This window comes from Phoxinus phoxinus, assembly GCF_949152265.1.
Source record: "Phoxinus phoxinus genome assembly, chromosome: 14".
Classification (NCBI taxonomy): domain Eukaryota; kingdom Metazoa; phylum Chordata; class Actinopteri; order Cypriniformes; family Leuciscidae; genus Phoxinus; species Phoxinus phoxinus.
In genome coordinates, this window is record NC_136889.1 from 29,820,724 (window position 1) to 29,840,109 (window position 19,386).

The 19,386-nt window shown below is 38.6% G+C and overlaps 2 protein-coding genes across 3 annotated transcripts in view; one reads left to right on the forward strand and one right to left on the reverse strand.

The window, feature by feature from the left end:
* syndig1 (synapse differentiation inducing 1) overlaps window positions 1-19,386 on the reverse strand; it is a 59,513-nt gene that overhangs the window by 21,385 nt on the left and 18,742 nt on the right. The gene's annotated exons all lie outside the window — the stretch shown is intronic.
* LOC307009964 (serine/threonine-protein kinase pim-2-like) lies at window positions 258-3,645 on the forward strand. The gene is made up of 6 exons (XM_079634233.1): window positions 258-412; window positions 631-725; window positions 895-945; window positions 1,164-1,545; window positions 1,646-1,825; window positions 2,936-3,645. Exons 1-6 carry the CDS (start codon window positions 283-285, stop codon window positions 3,283-3,285), a joined length of 1,188 nt encoding a protein of 395 aa, XP_079490359.1. The 5' UTR covers window positions 258-282; the 3' UTR covers window positions 3,286-3,645.

Sequence of the window (19,386 nt, forward strand, 5' to 3'; positions counted from 1 at the left end):
TTTGGTCACCCCTAAGGGACGTTTATGCAGGTATTAAGCAGAAATAGGGCGTTGTCAGGCGGATAGCTTGGAAATATTTGCATTACTTTGTATTTGTAACATTACAGATAAGTATGTTACAGTAAAATGTAAGTTACATCATTATTTCATTGTTAAATGTGAGGTCAGAAATGTTTCAAACTTTTGTTTAAGTGTTTTAATTTTTTCCCATTTGTTTCAGAAAAACCTAGAAAACGTAAGAAGAAGAAACATTTTTCTTTCTTGAAGAGTGTATGGACGGATATGAAGAGTTGGTTCGGCAGCTGTTGTGACAGTAAAGCTGTGGATGTTGTGGAGCCGTTCGTTCCTCCGCTAGATCTGGACTCAGAGCCTGATTCTGATCCAGATTACTCCGGTGTCGAGCCAAATCATGGTAAATCTGCAGTCATTATTTCTCAAACATCGTTTTAAAACAGTATTATCGTCTTGTTTTCCACTAAAGATATCTTGAGGCTTGTTATCAGAGAATATTAATATGATTTTCCCCATATTAATATTATTTTCTCGCACAATCAGTACTGATATTCTTAATACAAAACAAAGGATCTAGCAGGCTCATATATTTCTCATATATTTCTGTGTGTTTTTCAGACTCCTTTGAGTCTCTCTATGACGCGGGAGAGATGATTGGATGCGGAGGATTCGGAAGAGTGTTCAAGGGAACACGCAAATTTGATGGCAAAAAGGTAAAGCAATCTTGTTGAATATAAACATTTTGCTCTTGCATGCATCAAAACATATTTAATACAGATGGTTTAATATTTAGATGCTCAAATCATAAATGTTATGTGCAAGGTCAGGTACTTGAATGCTGTTACTGTTATTGAACACTGTTTTTCTTTTTCGTTTTTGCAGGTTGCCATCAAGCGGATGCACAAGACTTGCAACGATCTTTATCTTGCTATTGTAAGTTGGCCAAAAGCTGAATGTGTGTTTAGTTGTTTAAGTGCTGATTACTGTAGTTAATACACCCGTAGGAAGCATTAGGTGTAAATGTAATAGACAAATAAGCCTGGAAAGGCTCTGTTGATCGTATCTACCAAAATCAAAGAAAAACACCTATAAAAATTATGTTGTCTTCAGATTTTTACCCAGCTAATCTTCTGTCTACTACTTTTCTCCAGCCTGGACATCCCGAACCTCTCATTACAGAAGTGGCGCTGCTGCTAATGATGAGGCAAGAACCCATAAGCCCCTACGCCATACAACTACACGACTGGTTTGAACACCCTCATAAATTCACCCTGGTGATGGAGTATCCCGAACCCTGCGAGAGCTTGCTGGACTTCATCATTCGTAATCCTCAAATGGACGAAACAACAGCACGGGTCATCATGCGACAGGCTGTGCTGGCAGTGCAACACTGCATTGAGCATGACGTTTTTCACAATGACGTTCATGCGCACAATTTCCTGTTGAAGAAAGACACGTTAGAGCTCAAGCTGATAGACTTTGGCTCTGGTCAGCTGCTCAGTAGCGATGGCTACGACAGCTACATATACATTGGTGAGCATTTTGGGAGTTTGGAAACCTGGATGTAGTGACTTGCTGATTATTTGACGCTTTGAAATAATTGCTCAACAATGCACAAATGTCTTGCTTACAGGATTACTGGATTACTGCCCACCTGAAGTCTTCACAGAACCTCGATTTCACGCCGTCCCATCAAATGTCTGGTCTCTAGGAGTGTTATTATACGAGATGATGAACGCAGTTCCTCCTTTTCACAATCCAACGGAAATCAAAGAAGCCAAACTTACATTTCAGAACTCCAACTTATCCAACGGTGAGTGAATAATATTGATAACATTGATAAACGCACACATAAAACAAAGACTCTGTACAGAAACAGTTAAAGGTGAAGTATGTAATATTTTTTTGTTAAAAAACATTATCTTTACCCAGTTTATGGTGCATCGATTACTATTAGTATGTAATTTGTGGATTTATCTCCCCAAAAGTGTAAACATTGAGAACCGTCAATCTTTTTCCAGCTCAACGTAGTGTTTGGGGGCGTGGCTAATGTAGCAGGCGGAGCCTGAGGGTGTTTAGCCACAGTGGGACCATGGGAAAAATTAACTGCATTTATACCTTCAAAGATTAAACAGGTCATGAACTCGTCAAAGTTGCGCTACAAAGGATGCTTCAATACCATAAAGCATAATCATCCAACCGTTCATAAAGACAAATGTTCATGACCTGTTTAATCTTTGAAGGTATAAATGCAGTGAATTTTTTCGTTTGAGTTGGGGGCGTTTGAGTTGGGGGCGTTTGAGTTGGGGGCGTTTAGGTTGTTTGAAAATATCCTTTATTTTGTAATTCCGCAAGATCCCATTAGTGCAGCAGAAAATACATACTTCACCTTTAAAGGAAAGCCAAAGAACACTTGACCTGATATTAATCATGTTTTAGGTGCTGTTTTCATAGATGGTCATGACTAACCAGCTCTCTCCTTAATAAAATGTGTACAGAATGCAGGGATCTGATTGGCCAGTGCCTAACCCTGGATCCAACTAAACGCCCGACGTTAGAGCAGATCTTTCAACATAAATGGATTAGAAATGATCTACTGTAGATTGGAGAAGTTCAGGAGATTCAGTCGATCAGAGATTGCAGGTGTGAGGAAGTGTAACAGACAGAGTAGGAGACAACATTTGTGTTATCATTTATCTTCAATTCTGGATTTTTAAAGCAGCTTCATGGTAAAAAACAGGAACTTAACAGAATAACAGAATTCTGCTGTAAAGAAGCTCTAAAAGAGACATTCATGAGTTCACGTGTTCATATACTCTTTGTATTGGATATGAAATAACATGTTTGGCTTGATGAAGTCCAGCCCAAAGACTGGGATGTAATAGACTGTCCGAGTTAAGAATTATTTTGCTTTTCTTCCCAGGGTTAGACACACACCATCCAGTCTACAAAAAACACACTGGATTAAACGCAGGATTGGATGGATATCATCCTGACAGGAACTCAAGCCACTCTCGTGAGCCGCTTCACCAGAGAGATCAGAGCCTGTCCACGTCTGAGCAAGAACATGAGAGACTGAAGACTGGAAACAAGTCCTCAAGTCATCACAGCCACATTTGCTTTGTTTTAAAAGTCAAGTCACCTTTATTATTTATAAAGCGCTTTATTTCAGATTGTTTCAATCAAAGCAGCTTCACAGTGATAAACAGGAAGATAATGCTCAATGATTCAAACATAATTCAATTGTGCTGTAAAGCAGCTCTAAGACAGTAGTGTCATTATTCAGCTGAAGACAGTTTAATGTTGATTCATTCCAGTTCAAAAACTGTGTAAAGTTCATCATGAAATGATTATGAAATGACCTGCCAATGGCCGGTGGCTTAAGAAAATACCTGAGACCTGAGACCAGTCTCTCTGTAGGCAAAGCCGTGGTGAGCTGGTACCGGCTTACGTCACGCAGTACCACAACATCCAATAGGAAAATTCAACTGCAGTAGCCACCGTTCAACCTGAAGAGGGCAGCACTCAGACGCCCTCTTATTGTACACCATATATTGTAGAATTAAAACACTTTATACCCAAATGTCAACAGATTTACTTGAATCAATGAACAGCATTAATAAAGCCCCAGTCTTACAGATCATTAACAAAAAAAAAGTTGTTTTAGGGTTTAGTTACACTTTAAGACCTAATGCACAGATCCAATATAGCCTACTTATACTGTACATACCGTAGGCTATGCGTTATCTTTCTCAGCTGTTTAAACGACTATGTTAACTGGGATACTCGGCGAGATGTTACTTTTATTATTATTTTTAAATAATTTCTATGAATTTGCACAAGAAGACATGAAACAGCTCAATTCAGTATTCACACGCTGTCCGAGACACAGTTTTCTGGGCACGCGCATCAGAAGTGGCAGAAAACACATCAGCACCTACATCATCAAACAATCGAAATGACATAAAAATTGTCAATATATTTGACACTATGGGCCCTATCTTGCACCCAGCGCAATTGACTTTGTACACCGTATTATTCCTATTTTGCACCCGCGCACAGCAGACTTTTCCCTCGACAGACGCACGCACGTCGGTAAATTAGGGAATGAACTTGCGCTCGCGGGGGCGGTTCGGCGAAACGAGGAGGCGTGTTCCGGCGCAAACGTTCCCTGCTGCCATTTTCCAGTTTTAGAAAGCAATTCCGCCACTGACCAGGAAAAACCCAATCCATCCGCCGGAAACTGAAGCCTCCGCGGGCGCCGCCATTGTAGCAGAACTTCACCTGCTGTTAGCATTCCATTGACTCCCATTAATTTTTGCGTCACTTTGACAGCGAATAACTTTACATCTGAGGCGTCCAAAGACTCCATTTGTCCATTATTTATTTCTAAAGAAACTCGACAATGTATAAAAGGCTCCATTACCTTGTACCTTACGTTATGGCCCCGTAGAAGCCGTTTTTGTAAAAATAGGCTAACGATTGCGTCATAACTCACGCGACTCTCTGTCGCACTGTAGAGAAATTACCGTATAGACCGGCGTAGAAGCTCGCAGGCAATCGGGGGAACGTGGAGGCATTAAGTCCGATAAAGTGAAGGGAGTAGCCCACAGAGAGTGATAAAGTTGATCCTGCTGCTAGCTCATGGACAGCTAATACTCACGCTCTCCGTCTCTGCGAGATTCGGAAGGGAATGATTCAGATTTCTCTCCGCACAGCTACTAGAAGACTGACAGCTGTCAGACACGTTGCTCACGTGTTCAAGCTCAGTTTGAGCCTGCGCAGTTCGCCTGGCGATCAGGAAGTGAGTGCTTCAAATGGGCTTCACTTTTCTCCGTTGAAGTCTATGGGGTCGCTGTGTCCATCTTATATACTGTCTATGGAAAAACCCAGTCTAAAGACAGTGGCGCGTTGTGCGTTAGTCATATGCTATTTTAAGGGCGCGTGCTTGGCCATAATGTAGCGTGTGAACAACGCGCATACACTTTGATTCTCTAATATAAACAGACGCAGCAGTTTTCATTTTTGCAAATCATACATTATTACAAGGGAAAATATTAACACACGAGGGAAATCATTGATGTGTCCGTGAAGATTATAATAGAAATCCGCCGTTATAATAGCAATCCGCGTTGGAACAAGCGCGCCTGCTCTTAAAGGGAATGTGAGAGGACGCTCTGATTGGTTTATTTCACGTTACGCCCAAACCACACCTATGAATAATGAAGCGACTTCAGACCAACCCCTTTTAGATTTGCGCCGAGCGCAAGAGGCATTGATTTATCCCGCCGGGAAAATAGCAACAGCGCCGGGATCCGCCCACAAAGTTACTTGCGCTTTGACACTTGCGTTTCAGATCGTTAAAATAGGGCCCTATATGTTTCAAAGACAACAGAAATAATGATGAAATTATATAAAGATGTAGTTAAGTCCTAATGGGTAAAAAAAAAACCACTCTTTAAGTTAAACAAATTGCATTTAATATAAATTTATTTTAAACTATATAAAATTTCATTTATATAAATTATTTCATTTATATATATAGTATGTACTTTTTTAGAAGGGAAGCCTTTGTGTTTCAATTTCATTTACGGAACAAGAGCCTTGTGATGTATAAATCAAAGCTGATATATCATGCTCAGCAGGGCTAAACACTTTATTTCTGCTTTTATTCATTCAGAATTCACTAAATCCATCACAGAAGACTTCATCTAATAAAACTGTCACTGACATTATCATGATGCATTGTTTGAAAAGCAAACAGTCCACTAGTGAGCTTTGAGCCCTCATTGGTACACATGATGTTTCCCCTTGGGCTTGCCATACAAACTGAGTTAGCATGATTTTTGTAATGCTTGCTGCCAGAGCATACATTTTAGCCCTACAGTCCAAGCAGCAAAGCAGTATGTTGTTGTCTTCAGTTCAGTTATTCATTTGTTTTCCTGGCATCTTTCTTAAATGTTCTTAGGCCTCTGGAAATGTCACAGTTCACCGGCACAACCACGTTTACTCAGTGCCGTACAGGGTGTCCATTCTTTTTTATCAGTGAGGCAAATGTTAGTAGTGATAATCTGAGGAAGGAAACTAATTCAAAATACACATCAAATGTATAATGAATGCATCTACTAGTCAGCTGTAGAGCATACAGTTAATTACCACAGAAAGGCATCCTTTATCCTTGTGGCTTATGCATTGTTTTAAAGATTATATGTTAAAATTATTAATATTTATCAACTTAATGTCACATTATGACAAAGCTTAACGGTAACACTTTAAGGATAGATCTATCTATCTATCGGCCAGTCGAAATATTGGCAGAGCAAGTTAAGATCTGAACGTCTGACCTGTCGATGCCAGAAAAATATCTTTATTGTTGAGGCTTATGTGTATTCTCCAGTATTTTTAATGCATCCTTTTTCCAAATAAGTCGGGCTGTATTTGAACTTTGATTTGCAAAGCATTCATGTGTTTTCCTCCCCTGCTGATAATGTGCACAGTCAGTGTGCAAACATGATTATCAGCCTATTGTTCCGAACGGATGAAGGACTGTACTTAGTAGCCTAATTACTGCTTCAATTTAGACATGCATAATTAATTACCATCAAATCAAAGTAAAAACTAATTAACAATAGAGTAATGACACAGAAGATAAAAAAAGAAAATGAAAAAGAAACTAAATGAGACACGACAATCGCTCACTTTGCCGTATCAGTGATTATATCAAATCTTTCTGCACAGCAACAGTATGTACTGTATATATATAGTGTACTATACAGTGGGGAGAACAAGTATTTGAGAACATACAGTTGAGAACACTGTGAGAGACGGAATCTAAAATCTAGAAAATCACATTGTATGATTTTTAAGTAATTAATTTGCATTATATTGCATGACATAAGTATTTGATACATCAGAAAAGCAGAACTTAATACAGAAACCTTTGTTTGCAATTACAGAGATCATACGTTTCCTGTAGTTCTTGACCAGGTTTGCACACACTGCAGGATTTTGGCCCACTCCTCCATATAGACCTTCTCCAGATCCTTCAGGTTTCGGGGCTGTCGCTGGGCAATACGGACTTTCAGCTCCCTCCAAAGATTTTCTACTGGTTTTAGGTCTGGAGACTGGCTAGGCCACTCCAGGACCTTGAGATGCTTCTTACAGAGCTACTCCTTAGTTGCTCTGGCTGTGTGTTTCGGGTCATTGTCATGCTGGCCACGACCCATCTTCAATGCTCTTACTGAGGGAAGGAGGTTGTTAGCCAAGATCTCACGATACATGGCCCCATCCATCCTCCCCTCAATACGGTGCAGTCGTCCGGTCCCCTTTGCAGAAAAGGATCCCCAAAGAATGATGTTTCCACCTCCATGCTTCACGGTTGGGATGGTGTTCTTGGGGTTGTACTCATCCTTCTTCTTCCTCCAAACACGGCGAGTGGAGTTTAGACCAAAAAGCTCTATTTTGTCTCATCAGACCGCATGACCTTCTCCCATTCCTCCCCTGGATCATCCAGATGATGGTCATTGGCAAACTTCAGACGGGCCTGGACATGCGCTGGCTTGAGCAGGGGGACCTTGCGTGCGGTGCAGGATTTTAATCCATGACGGCGTAGTGTGTTACTAATTGTTTTCTTTGAGACTGTGGTCCCAGCTCTCTTCAGGTCATTGACCAGGTCCTGCCGTGTAGTTCTGGGCTGATCTCTCACCTTCCTCATGATCATTGATGCCCCACGAGGTGAGATCTTGCATGGTGCCCCAGACCGAGGGAGATTGACCGTCATCTTGAACTTCTTCCATTTTCTAATAATTGCGCCAACAGTTGTTGCCTTCTCACCAAGCTGATGCCTATTGCCCTGTAGCCCATCCCAGCCTTGTGCAGGTCTACAATTGTATCCCTGATGTCCTTACACAGCTCTCTGGTCTTGGTCATTGTGGAGAGGTTGGAGTCTGTTTGTTTGATTGAGTGTGTGGACAGGTGTCTTTTATATAGATAACGAGTTCAAACAGGTGCAGTTAATACAGGTAATGAGTGGAGAACAGAAGCAGTTAATACAGGTAATGAGTGGAGAACAGGTGCAGTTAATACAGGTAATGAGTGGAGAACAGGAGCAGTTAATACAGGTAATGAGTGGAGAACAGGAGCAGTTAATACAGGTAATGAGTGGAGAACAGGAGCAGTTAATACAGGTAATGAGTGGAGAACAGGAGCAGTTAATACAGGTAATGAGTGGAGAACAGGAGCAGTTAATACAGGTAATGAGTGGAGAACAGGTGCAGTTAATACAGGTAATGAGTGGAGAACAGGAGCAGTTAATACAGGTAATGAGTGGAGAACAGGAGCAGTTAATACAGGTAATGAGTGGAGAACAGGAGCAGTTAATACAGGTAATGAGTGGAGAACAGGAGCAGTTAATACAGGTAATGAGTGGAGAACAGGAGCAGTTAATACAGGTAATGAGTGGAGAACAGGAGCAGTTAATACAGGTAATGAGTGGAGAACAGGAGCAGTTAATACAGGTAATGAGTGGAGAACAGGAGCAGTTAATACAGGTAATGAGTGGAGAACAGGTGCAGTTAATACAGGTAATGAGTGGAGAACAGGAGCAGTTAATACAGGTAATGAGTGGAGAACAGGAGCAGTTAATACAGGTAATGAGTGGAGAACAAGAGCAGTTAATACAGGTAATGAGTGGAGAACAGGAGCAGTTAATACAGGTAATGAGTGGAGAACAGGAGCAGTTAATACAGGTAATGAGTGGAGAACAGGAGCAGTTAATACAGGTAATGAGTGGAGAACAGGTGCAGTTAATACAGGTAATGAGTGGAGAACAGGTGCAGTTAATACAGGTAATGAGTGGAGAACAGGAGCAGTTAATACAGGTAATGAGTGGAGAACAGGTGCAGTTAATACAGGTAATGAGTGGAGAACAGGAGCAGTTAATACAGGTAATGAGTGGAGAACAGGAGCAGTTAATACAGGTAATGAGTGGAGAACAGGTGCAGTTAATACAGGTAATGAGTGGAGAACAGGAGCAGTTAATACAGGTAATGAGTGGAGAACAGGAGCAGTTAATACAGGTAATGAGTGGAGAACAGGAGCAGTTAATACAGGTAATGAGTGGAGAACAGGAGCAGTTAATACAGGTAATGAGTGGAGAACAGGAGCAGTTAATACAGGTAATGAGTGGAGAACAGGAGCAGTTAATACAGGTAATGAGTGGAGAACAGGGGCAGTTAATACAGGTAATGAGTGGAGAACAGGAGCAGTTAATACAGGTAATGAGTGGAGAACAGGAGCAGTTAATACAGGTAATGAGTGGAGAACAGGGGCAGTTAATACAGGTAATGAGTGGAGAACAGGAGCAGTTAATACAGGTAATGAGTGGAGAACAGGGGCAGTTAATACAGGTAATGAGTGGAGAACAGGAGCAGTTAATACAGGTAATGAGTGGAGAACAGGTGCAGTTAATACAGGTAATGAGTGGAGAACAGGAGCAGTTAATACAGGTAATGAGTGGAGAACAGGAGCAGTTAATACAGGTAATGAGTGGAGAACAGGAGCAGTTAATACAGGTAATGAGTGGAGAACAGGAGCAGTTAATACAGGTAATGAGTGGAGAACAGGAGGGCTTCTTAAAGAAAAACTAACAGGTCTATGAGAGCCGGAATTCTTACTGGTGGTAGGTGATCAAATATTTATGTCATGCAATAAAATGCAAATTCATTATTTAAAAATCATACAATGTGATTTTCTGGATTTTTTTAGATTCCGTCACTCACAGTTGAAGTGTACCTATGATAAAAATGACAGACCTCTACATGCTTTGTAAGTAGGAAACCCTGCAATATCGGCAGTGTATCAAATACTTGTTCTCTACACTGTATATATATATAAATCTAAATTAATTTTCCAGTTACACTTAATGTTGTCACATTTTCCTGGTTAAAAAAAAAACATTACATAAAAAAGAGAAACCAAATACAATTCTATTTTGTATTTTTACATTACCAATGCAATTCATATTAGGGATGTCCAGATCCAATCACGTGATCGGAAATCGGGCCCGATCACGTGGTTTCAGACTCGATCGGAATCGGATGTTACCTCCCGATCAGGACTCGGATATATTAGGGCTGGGCGATATATCGATATAAAAAATATATTGATATATTTTTATATGGGATATGGAATTAGACCATATCGCATATATCGATATAGTTCAAATTTGCGCTGAGATCCTTGCTACAAGCAAGCTGCTGAGTGGTTTTGAAGCAGTCTGCGTCTCAACAGCTAGTGTAGAACGCTACAAATACTCACATTAAATGTTTACGCAGAGGAACAGGACACTGCAGTTCTCAAAAGTTCATTATTTGCATGTGCTTTAAAGCCTTGCCGGTTAAACATGTCATTCGCTGCTGATGCGCTGTTCTAACATCCGCTTATCTGAGCGCAAACACCCGACGCGCGCATGCACTAAAAGCCTGTCTAACAGCGCCTGGATACTAAGTTATCTTTCGAGTCTTTTTGAGCTAATACTGTCAAATACACTCATGGTTTACATAAAGAAAGTTGGTTATGTCTAAACTGAAAGCAAACCGAGCAAATTGAGAGAAATCTGCTTGTCATATGCGTACATATTAGACGCATCGCGTGCAGGTCTTAAAGAGACAGTAGCCCTAATAGTAAACATGATGCCGCTTGTCCTTAAAGGGATAGTTCACCCAAAACATTTTTTTTTTTGTCATTCTTTACTCACTCTACTGTTGTTCCAAACCTGTATTCATTTATTTATTGTGCTGAACACGAAAGAAGATTTTTTGAAGAATGTGGGTAACCAGACAGTTGCTGGTCCCCATTGACTTCCATAGGAAATAAATATAGAAGTCACTGGGGAACATCAACTGTTTGGTTACCCACATTCTTCCAAATAACTTCAACAGAAGAAAGAAACTTATTCAGGTTTAAAACAACTTGAGAGAGTAAATGATGACAATTAAAAATTTGGGGAGAACTATCCATTTAATGTTAATAAAACAACAAAACACAGAGGAAAATCACACACTGCTCTTGACTGAGAACTTTAATAAGAATCAATGTATAATTTATACAGTGAAGTCCATATTTGGCTTTGACTTTGACTGAACATTTGCGAAAAAATATTGGGATATATATCGCATATCGATATTCAGCCTAAATATATCGGGATATGACTTTTGATCCATATCGCCCAGCCCTAGGATATATATGCATATATATTCTCATTATTTTTTAACACTATAGTTATGCGGTTTCACAGGGTTAGACCCTTTTGACTCCACACAGAAACAGCAATGCGTGCGGCATGACATCACTTAGTTGACATCACCAAAAGTGAAGAATTTATGTTATTTATTACTTGATTGTTCAAGCTACCTCACAGAAGTGCTCTGTTTGTTAACAGAGTTGTTGAATGTTAAAATAAGGTGAATTAAATAAAAAATAAGTCTGTTTTTTCGCTCTTCTTTATTTTTTTTTTAATGTATTATAGAAATACCGGATCGGGACTCTGTATCGGTAGATACTCAAAATACAATGACTCGGACTCGAGGGCAAAAAAAACTGATCGGGACATCCCTAATTAATATTCTATTTATTAAAACAAAATAAATCTCATGAAGACAACAATTGAAACAATATATTTTATTTGCGAAAAGCAAAACCACCGCACAAGCTTTAGGGGTCTGTAAAAACTCAAATAGGTGCATTTTCACTTTCGGGCCAAAAGCGTTTAAGTGCCAGGGCCAGTTGCGTTTAAACATGGTCAAATATTTAAAATATTAAACATGGTAAATACGACCGCTTGAAGAAATCAGACAAATAATATAGGCTATCACAATCTTGTATTTGTTTATCTGTCAGTACGTATTGTCTGATATCCATATCTCTGCATATGTCATAAAATAAAGCAACTCGGTTTTTTTCGGGAGCTTCCTCTGTTTCTCTGACTGAAAATATAACTGTATTGGAACTGTGACTGGAGAGAGAGTGCTAAAGCTCCACAGATCGTATTTTTGGTGGAAAATATAGGAATTATCATTCTTTCTAAATGTGATGTAAACATACTGTGTCCTGTGACTAATATACAGAAACAGACACGTCTGAATGTTCTCTTTTTTTGTGAAATAATGTTAATAATTTTATTAACCACTTTATTTCAGTGTGACTAATGTGCAATCTTGACATAAATTAATTAATTATGATCAGTGTATCATTATTGTAAAACTTTACAAACTTTATCGTTTTAACAAAAATGACAAATGGGCGCTTTTATCATGTTCGTTTTGCGATCTCGCTAGTTTTCAGTGATTTCTTTCTGATTAGTTTTCTGATAAAACTTCCATTTGTTGGTGAAATGATGGTTTTGTGTGACGTTGTTCCAGAAAGGCGGGTTACGGGCGGGTTTTAGTGAAGTGAAGTTATTTTCTCATCCATTATTTTGAGGAGGCACTGCCTCCCTTGCCTCCCCTGCTGCGCAGAATATATTTCCTGCAATATTAATATGTGAGATTCCTGCATAATCATCAACTACAGCACAAATGCATATTGACTTGTGAAGTAGGCTTATGTGAATCTCTGCGGTGATCCGAGCACAGAGCACCCACGGTCTTGCTGACGAAATGAGAACCATTTTTTGAAGGCATCCACCCATTGTTAAAAAAAGGTATTTTATCCAAAGCTTATGTCTTACAAGGCCCACACTTGCACTCTCTCTCGCCAAACCATTACATAAGGAGCTTATTGTGTTTGTGTTAGAACATGCTCTAAAAGCAATGAATCAGATTATGCACACAAGCTTAGCAAAAACAGATTGTCACATAGTTCAGTTTCAGGACAGAATAGGAACAGCGTTCACTGGCCAGCCCAGAATTAATTATTGCTCATGGTTTGAGGTCTATTAAAGACAATACATCTGAAATTATAATTTGATCATAATACCGGTATATCTGATGAGACAGTGTTTTCCCACGATGCATACGCATGTATACTCTGTATAGCCAATGTTGCAAAGCTGTCTCCGTGTTACAAATATGTTAGAACTATCACTTCTGCCACTAAAGATTGCTTTATTAATAATATTCCTGATCAGTTTCATCTCCTCAGCATCCCAGATAGCTTAGAAAAACTCGATATTGCGACAGAAACTTTTGACTCTCTTTTCCAGCACTTTAGACACAGTTGCTCCTTTGTGGAGATGAATAGTTTGAGTGAAAATGATAACTATGCAGCCGTCTACTACAGTATCGCATCAGGCAGTGCATTGTAGTCTCCCTGAGGAAAACTTCCATTTATTCGTTGGTATAGGAGAGGAATAACTCTCTAAATTCGTTAAATCATCTAAATCGACAACATGTTTGTTAGACCCTATACCGACTAAGCTACTGAAAGAAATGCTTCCAGAGGTCATAGATCATTCATTCAAACTTTCAAGCTGGCTATTATTAAAACTATTTAAAAAACGCACCTTGTTACTAGAGAATTAGTCAATTACACGCAGATCTCAAATCTACCCTTTTTGTCAAAGATACTGGGAAAAGCAGTATCCTCACAACTATGTTCCTTATTAGAAAGAAATGATATCTGCAAGGATTTCCAGTCAGGATTTAGACCGTACCATAGTAGAACCTCATTGGTCCTTTCTGAAGCTTAGACGTCTTTCGTAACACGAGAATGAACCTCATTTGGTTCTCGCACGTCAAGTGAACATGCTTGAGCTTCCATTTATCACAACTGATGTGTGAGTTTATGAATGTTTATGTGATGTTTTATTACCAAAGTTCGGGAAAAGCACGTTCAGATAATTAACCTAATTATCATGGGAGGAACTCATCCAGTCAACTCAATTAGCATCAGGACGTGTATATATACAGCAGATTTACTTCTGTTCAGTTTTCCAGCATCCCTCCACCACCCCATCTCCTCACTTACTAGTCAAATCCCGCTGGGTTCGGCTCAAATTCCCCTCGGACAGCACGTTAAATACGCATATCCTTTACTCTATTTAATTATATGCAAGTGTGAAATGTGAATAAAAGCCTAAATTCAATCTGTTCATCATATAAAGCGGTTGAGTCTCTACAGAAATGTTTAACTAAACCGCTCGATTCATATGGATTAATTTTACGATCTCTTTATGAACTTTTTAAAGCATCAAAGTGGTAGCTGTAGCGGTCAATGGAGGGACAGAAATCTCAGATTTCATCAAAAATATCTTCATTTGTGTTCCGAAGAAGATGAATGAAAGTCTTACGGGTTTGGAACGACATCAGGGTGTGTAATTAATGACAGAATTTTCATTTTCATCCCTTTAAAATCCCTATTCAATTTCTTTGACATACTAAAGCGTAAAAATACCATGATTTGTTTGTAGAGATTTAGGAAACATTCTAAGTTCAAACACTTGTTTCTCCAAAGAACAATGAGACAACCAGTTTAAAATGTGCATTTGTGTCGCAATGTGTGTTTTTGTTTTGGTCTGTGTGATCACTGCCAGTTTACCCAATAGTATTTCCCAGTTATCAGAAAACACAGTGTATTACACAGCCAGCGAACACACTGGGTCAGAGATCACAGATTCTCCCCCACCTATAAAATGCTTCGGCAATAAAACATTACAGACATGTATACATTAGCAAATGGTTTGACATTTCATTCCATTACGTTAGGCAGTTTTGATTTATATGTTTTTGTTTGATGAACGCGTTAGCTTACATGAGCGTAATGCTTCTATCGCTTGTTTCTGCTTCTTCTTCACTTGTGTTTTGATTCGGAGATTTTGGGTTACATTCTAGGGTTACAATTACGCTACCCATAATGCTGAAGAAAAAAACTGGTTGTTTTGGTTCATGGTTAAGAAATAATGGCTAAAAAATGGGTGTTCACAATATGTCCAGATGCGCGGTGCAGACGAGTGTTCTTTCAGATTTAGGAGACTGGATCACAGTGCTGGAGCTGGAAAATATCAGTAAACTAAGGTATCCTCCACAATCTAGCACTCAGAACAACATGCAACATGGGACATTGTGCCAAGCAAAGTGTATTAAGCACTACATTGTGGTAATGTTTGCACCTGATTTTCATAATTAAGTGAATTGAGAGCTAAAATATTGCAGACAGCACATGAAAATAAAAGGATGCTATCAGTGGTCATAATTCATTCTTGGTTAATAAGACTTGTAGTTCCTTCAAATGATTTAGATATCTGATTACGTCTCTAAGCAATTATATCAGCAGACAGCAATAACCTTTTAAAAATGATGCCGCTGAAAGAGAATAGAAAAAAAGAGCCGTTCAAAGTGGCTGCTTTGGCCTGCCTCAAGGCGCATCACGCCTGCTTCATTCACACAGACTGTCCCACTCGCGGATGACTTTCATATCGGCCATCCATTAGCTGAGAGAAGATGAAAGGTCCTGGAGCAACACTAGATGTATAATACATGACCATTCAAACTGTATTACCCTGAGCCTTCAACACACACACACACAATTCTGAATTCAAATTAATTATGTTAATTGCTGTAAAAAGTGCAATTCAAACATTTTCTTTATGTACACCTGAAGTCTATAGTAGAGAGAGAGAAAAAATCATAAAGCCGAGGCCAGGGCTAGTTGCCACACAAGATGTAAAACTAAGTTGATGCAAAAAAATTAAACTATTATTAGGAACGGTATAAATAATATAAATGTTTTTGTGAACTCCAATATAATTTTTTTGTCATTTCAGTTGAAAAAAGGAAAACTACATTCAGCCTACATTTAGACAAGAGTACTAAATTATAATGAAGGTAGGTATTAACGGAAAGCTTTTTCAGAATTGTTAGGTCAGGCTAAGCTGTCACATTGTATACGTTGGCATTTTATACGATTTGTTAATTACATTATTCATCATTGGCGTTAACTGCTTTGATATTTTCGTACAGTACATTTTCTTTGCAAGCTAGCACATGCAGTGTGACAAAATGTGCTATGTGGTTACAAAAGGTGTGTTCAACTTTTTTTATTATTATTATCCATTTTGGGGGGAATAACAATGAAAATGTTAAATATCTTTTTATAGCCAAGAGTTTGTGTCTATAAATTAGAGTTGCACACTTCTCCACGATCCTGAATAGACAACTAAACAAAATAAGATGTAATTTAATAGTAGTTCTAACAAAATGTTAATTGCTGCAGTCTATTTCAAAATATTTAATTATTTCTATTTATTTTTTACAAATCAGTTTGAATTAATGATTCAATGACTCACTCATAAAGACTTCACTTGTTTCATTACATGATGAATCAAGGTTTTTTGAACAAATCTCTTCAATAAATAATTCAACGGCGAATACATTTTTTAACAGTTACTTGTCGCCCCTTACTGGTGTAAGTTACTTTCAATAGATGATTAAAGTATATGAAGGTTACTGCAAAATTATTTATTCTATAGATATCTGTAGACTATATCCTGTGTTTATATCCAAACTATAAACTCGTATCCCAGTACTTCTGTGGTTGATACATAATACTTTGAATACTCTGCTATTGAACCAATTTATATTATTTTAATGCATTCACACAATTGAAGCATAATTGAATGTGTCTAACATGTACACACTACTAACAACCTACTCTGTATAGCATCTTTTAACACAGAAATGTATGTATTTATTCAGATATTTCTACTTAGTGCACAATCACATTCTGACAACATTTTGATGTGATATTTTTACATGACAAAACATTCCAAAATAATGTGAATCTGTTGACATGGATTGCAGAAGGATTGCAGTGAATTGATTATGGTGTAGGCTTAGATTTTAAGAACTAGGCTGAGAAAGGATTTCTATTTTTTCAGGCAGAGAATTAGAGAGCTGTGGGTGTTGAGTCGTGATGTATCGCATGAAAGAGAAAAACAGAGCAAAAGACAGAGAGAGATGGGGCCATAAACTGCTTTTAAAGTCAGCATCAGATGTGAACACTGAAAGTTTAAACACATAATGAGCCTCGCAAAACCCATCAAGCACATGTTCAGGACATAATTCAGTCCAAAATCAATAGAAATTATGTTTTTCTTTAAGAAAATGAGGTCTGTTTGAGGAACATTAAAGTGCCTCTTTATTATGCTTTTCAGATATTACTTTCTTGTAGTGTATAATATACATGTTTGTGAATGTAAAATGTCTGGAGTTTCAAAGATCAAAGTGCAGATAAAAGTTTTCGTCTCCTAAAAGAAATAATCAATTCTGAACTGCCAAAAAAAAAAAAAAAAAAAAAAAAAAAGGAGTCATCACTAATTCCAGTCTTACTTCCTGTCATGATTCCTGTCTTGTGTTCAAGGACTTTTAAGTCCTTTCTGTTTCATATTGTTTCTGTGTTTACTTCCTGTGTTTAGTTCCTGTTTTCTTTGTGCCTTGTTTGTTTCTGTAGTTACCCTTGTTAGTCACCATAGTAACCCTAGTTGGTTTCCATGACACTTAATCAACTTCACCTGTCCTGTGTTAGCCCCTTGTTATCTTGTGTATTTAAACCCTGGTGTTTTCGCATGATCTTGGTCTGGTGTTGTTCTTTCTGTTCTGTTTTGACCTGCCTTTCCAAGTCTTGATTTACTCTGTTTGGCCTTTGGTTGGATTACTTGTTTTATTTAATTAATAAACCACTTATACCGCACTTGGTTCCTACTCTTTATTATGTCTGGAGCACCCAGTGTTACAGCTACAGTACGTAGTTTTGTAACAAACTTGCATATTGCCAGCATATGGTCTTCATTGGCTGCCTGTGAACAATGTGAACAACAACGTTGACCCTCAAACACCAGTTATAACTGAAGATGTTGTTAACATGTCGAGAGGACACCATTTTCTGCTGCGAAGGTGAGCAGATGAGACTGGAATTGACCGTTCGCAAAGACCCGCCCCCCTTAGTTACTGTCGCTATGTCCGACAAGCTATGGCGCTCTCACGCCACACCATGTTCTCACGCAGTGAAAAATACATCTCGGAGCAGAGAGGACACTGACAACACGCTGACAGACGGGACATACCAGGTTACTTTTGATATTAAACATATTAAACAAAGTCTCCCCTTTCAAATTTGGTCATTTTTTAAAAGAAATTTAACACAACAAATACCGTTTTGTGGCTCTTTAATGTGTCTGACAGATCGCTGTAGAGCCTCAGTTAAAGCTGCTCGTGAACCGATCATCTCTTCCTTCTAATTAATTTATAGCATCAAATAAACATGAATGAACATCAGAAGGAACCGCGGAAAGGCGTCAGTACACTCCGTTTTTCAAGTTCAAATTCTCCCATTTTAATCCACTAACTCTACTGACAAAATGTCGGACATTGTCGGACAAAATGGTGGATGGCGAAGTTTGATTGGTCAGATCACCTGTCAATCAAGCACCCTGCGAAGGGTCAATTGATACGGTGAAACCGATACCATTGTTACTGTTCATTTCACTGTGTATCAAGTGCTGAGGAAGATCCGGAGCTGAAATTCATATATGGTAATGGGCATTTAATTTCCGACACGCACTGGAAGCGGTAGACCAATCACAACAGACAATCAAGAGCAGAGTAGGCTTGTGGAAAGGAAGGGTTTAACTTTAGAGAGACTAAATATACTTGATCGAACTGTTCCAGACATTATAAGAAATTAAGTGATGCTACAATGTATATTATGAGAAAATGTAAGTGACCTTGGATGCATGTAAACCTATTGTAGAGGGGAAATAAACAGGGCACTTTACGATATTTAACTTCGTGACATTATTGTTGTGGGAAGAAAATGCAAAAACTTGTAATTGTAAAATATTTATACATTTATAGCATTAGTTATACCGTTTTTTAATACTGTTATGTTTAAGAATATTCTTAAACAATGTCAAAATGCAGGAAAAAAAGAGGCTTAATTTTCTCTTTCTTTTCTCCTTTTCATTTTGGGGTGAAATGTTTTTCACCCACCAACAAAGGGAGATGAACACTACACATATCCATCATTTTCCTGTTTTGAATTAATCCTTTGAAATAAGCGTTTAATAAGAAGGGGGAATGCGTGAAAATACTGCAATTATCACTTCTTCTCGGTACGTTTCCCTCCAGAGGCGAATGACCTCTCCCTCTCTCAGCACACTTTCTGTAAGCAATCTCTCTCCTCTCAAGAGCATTGCGGTAAGCTATAAATACATCTGACACTGCAGCATACTATATTCACCTTTATGAAACAATGTGGCAAACCCGGGGAATTCTCCATCTTCTGCCCTGCAGCATACATCAGACTACATAAATGGATATTTGTTTTCAAATGTTCAAAGTGTAACATATAACGACTGGCTTTACCCTGCAGTGTGCGCTG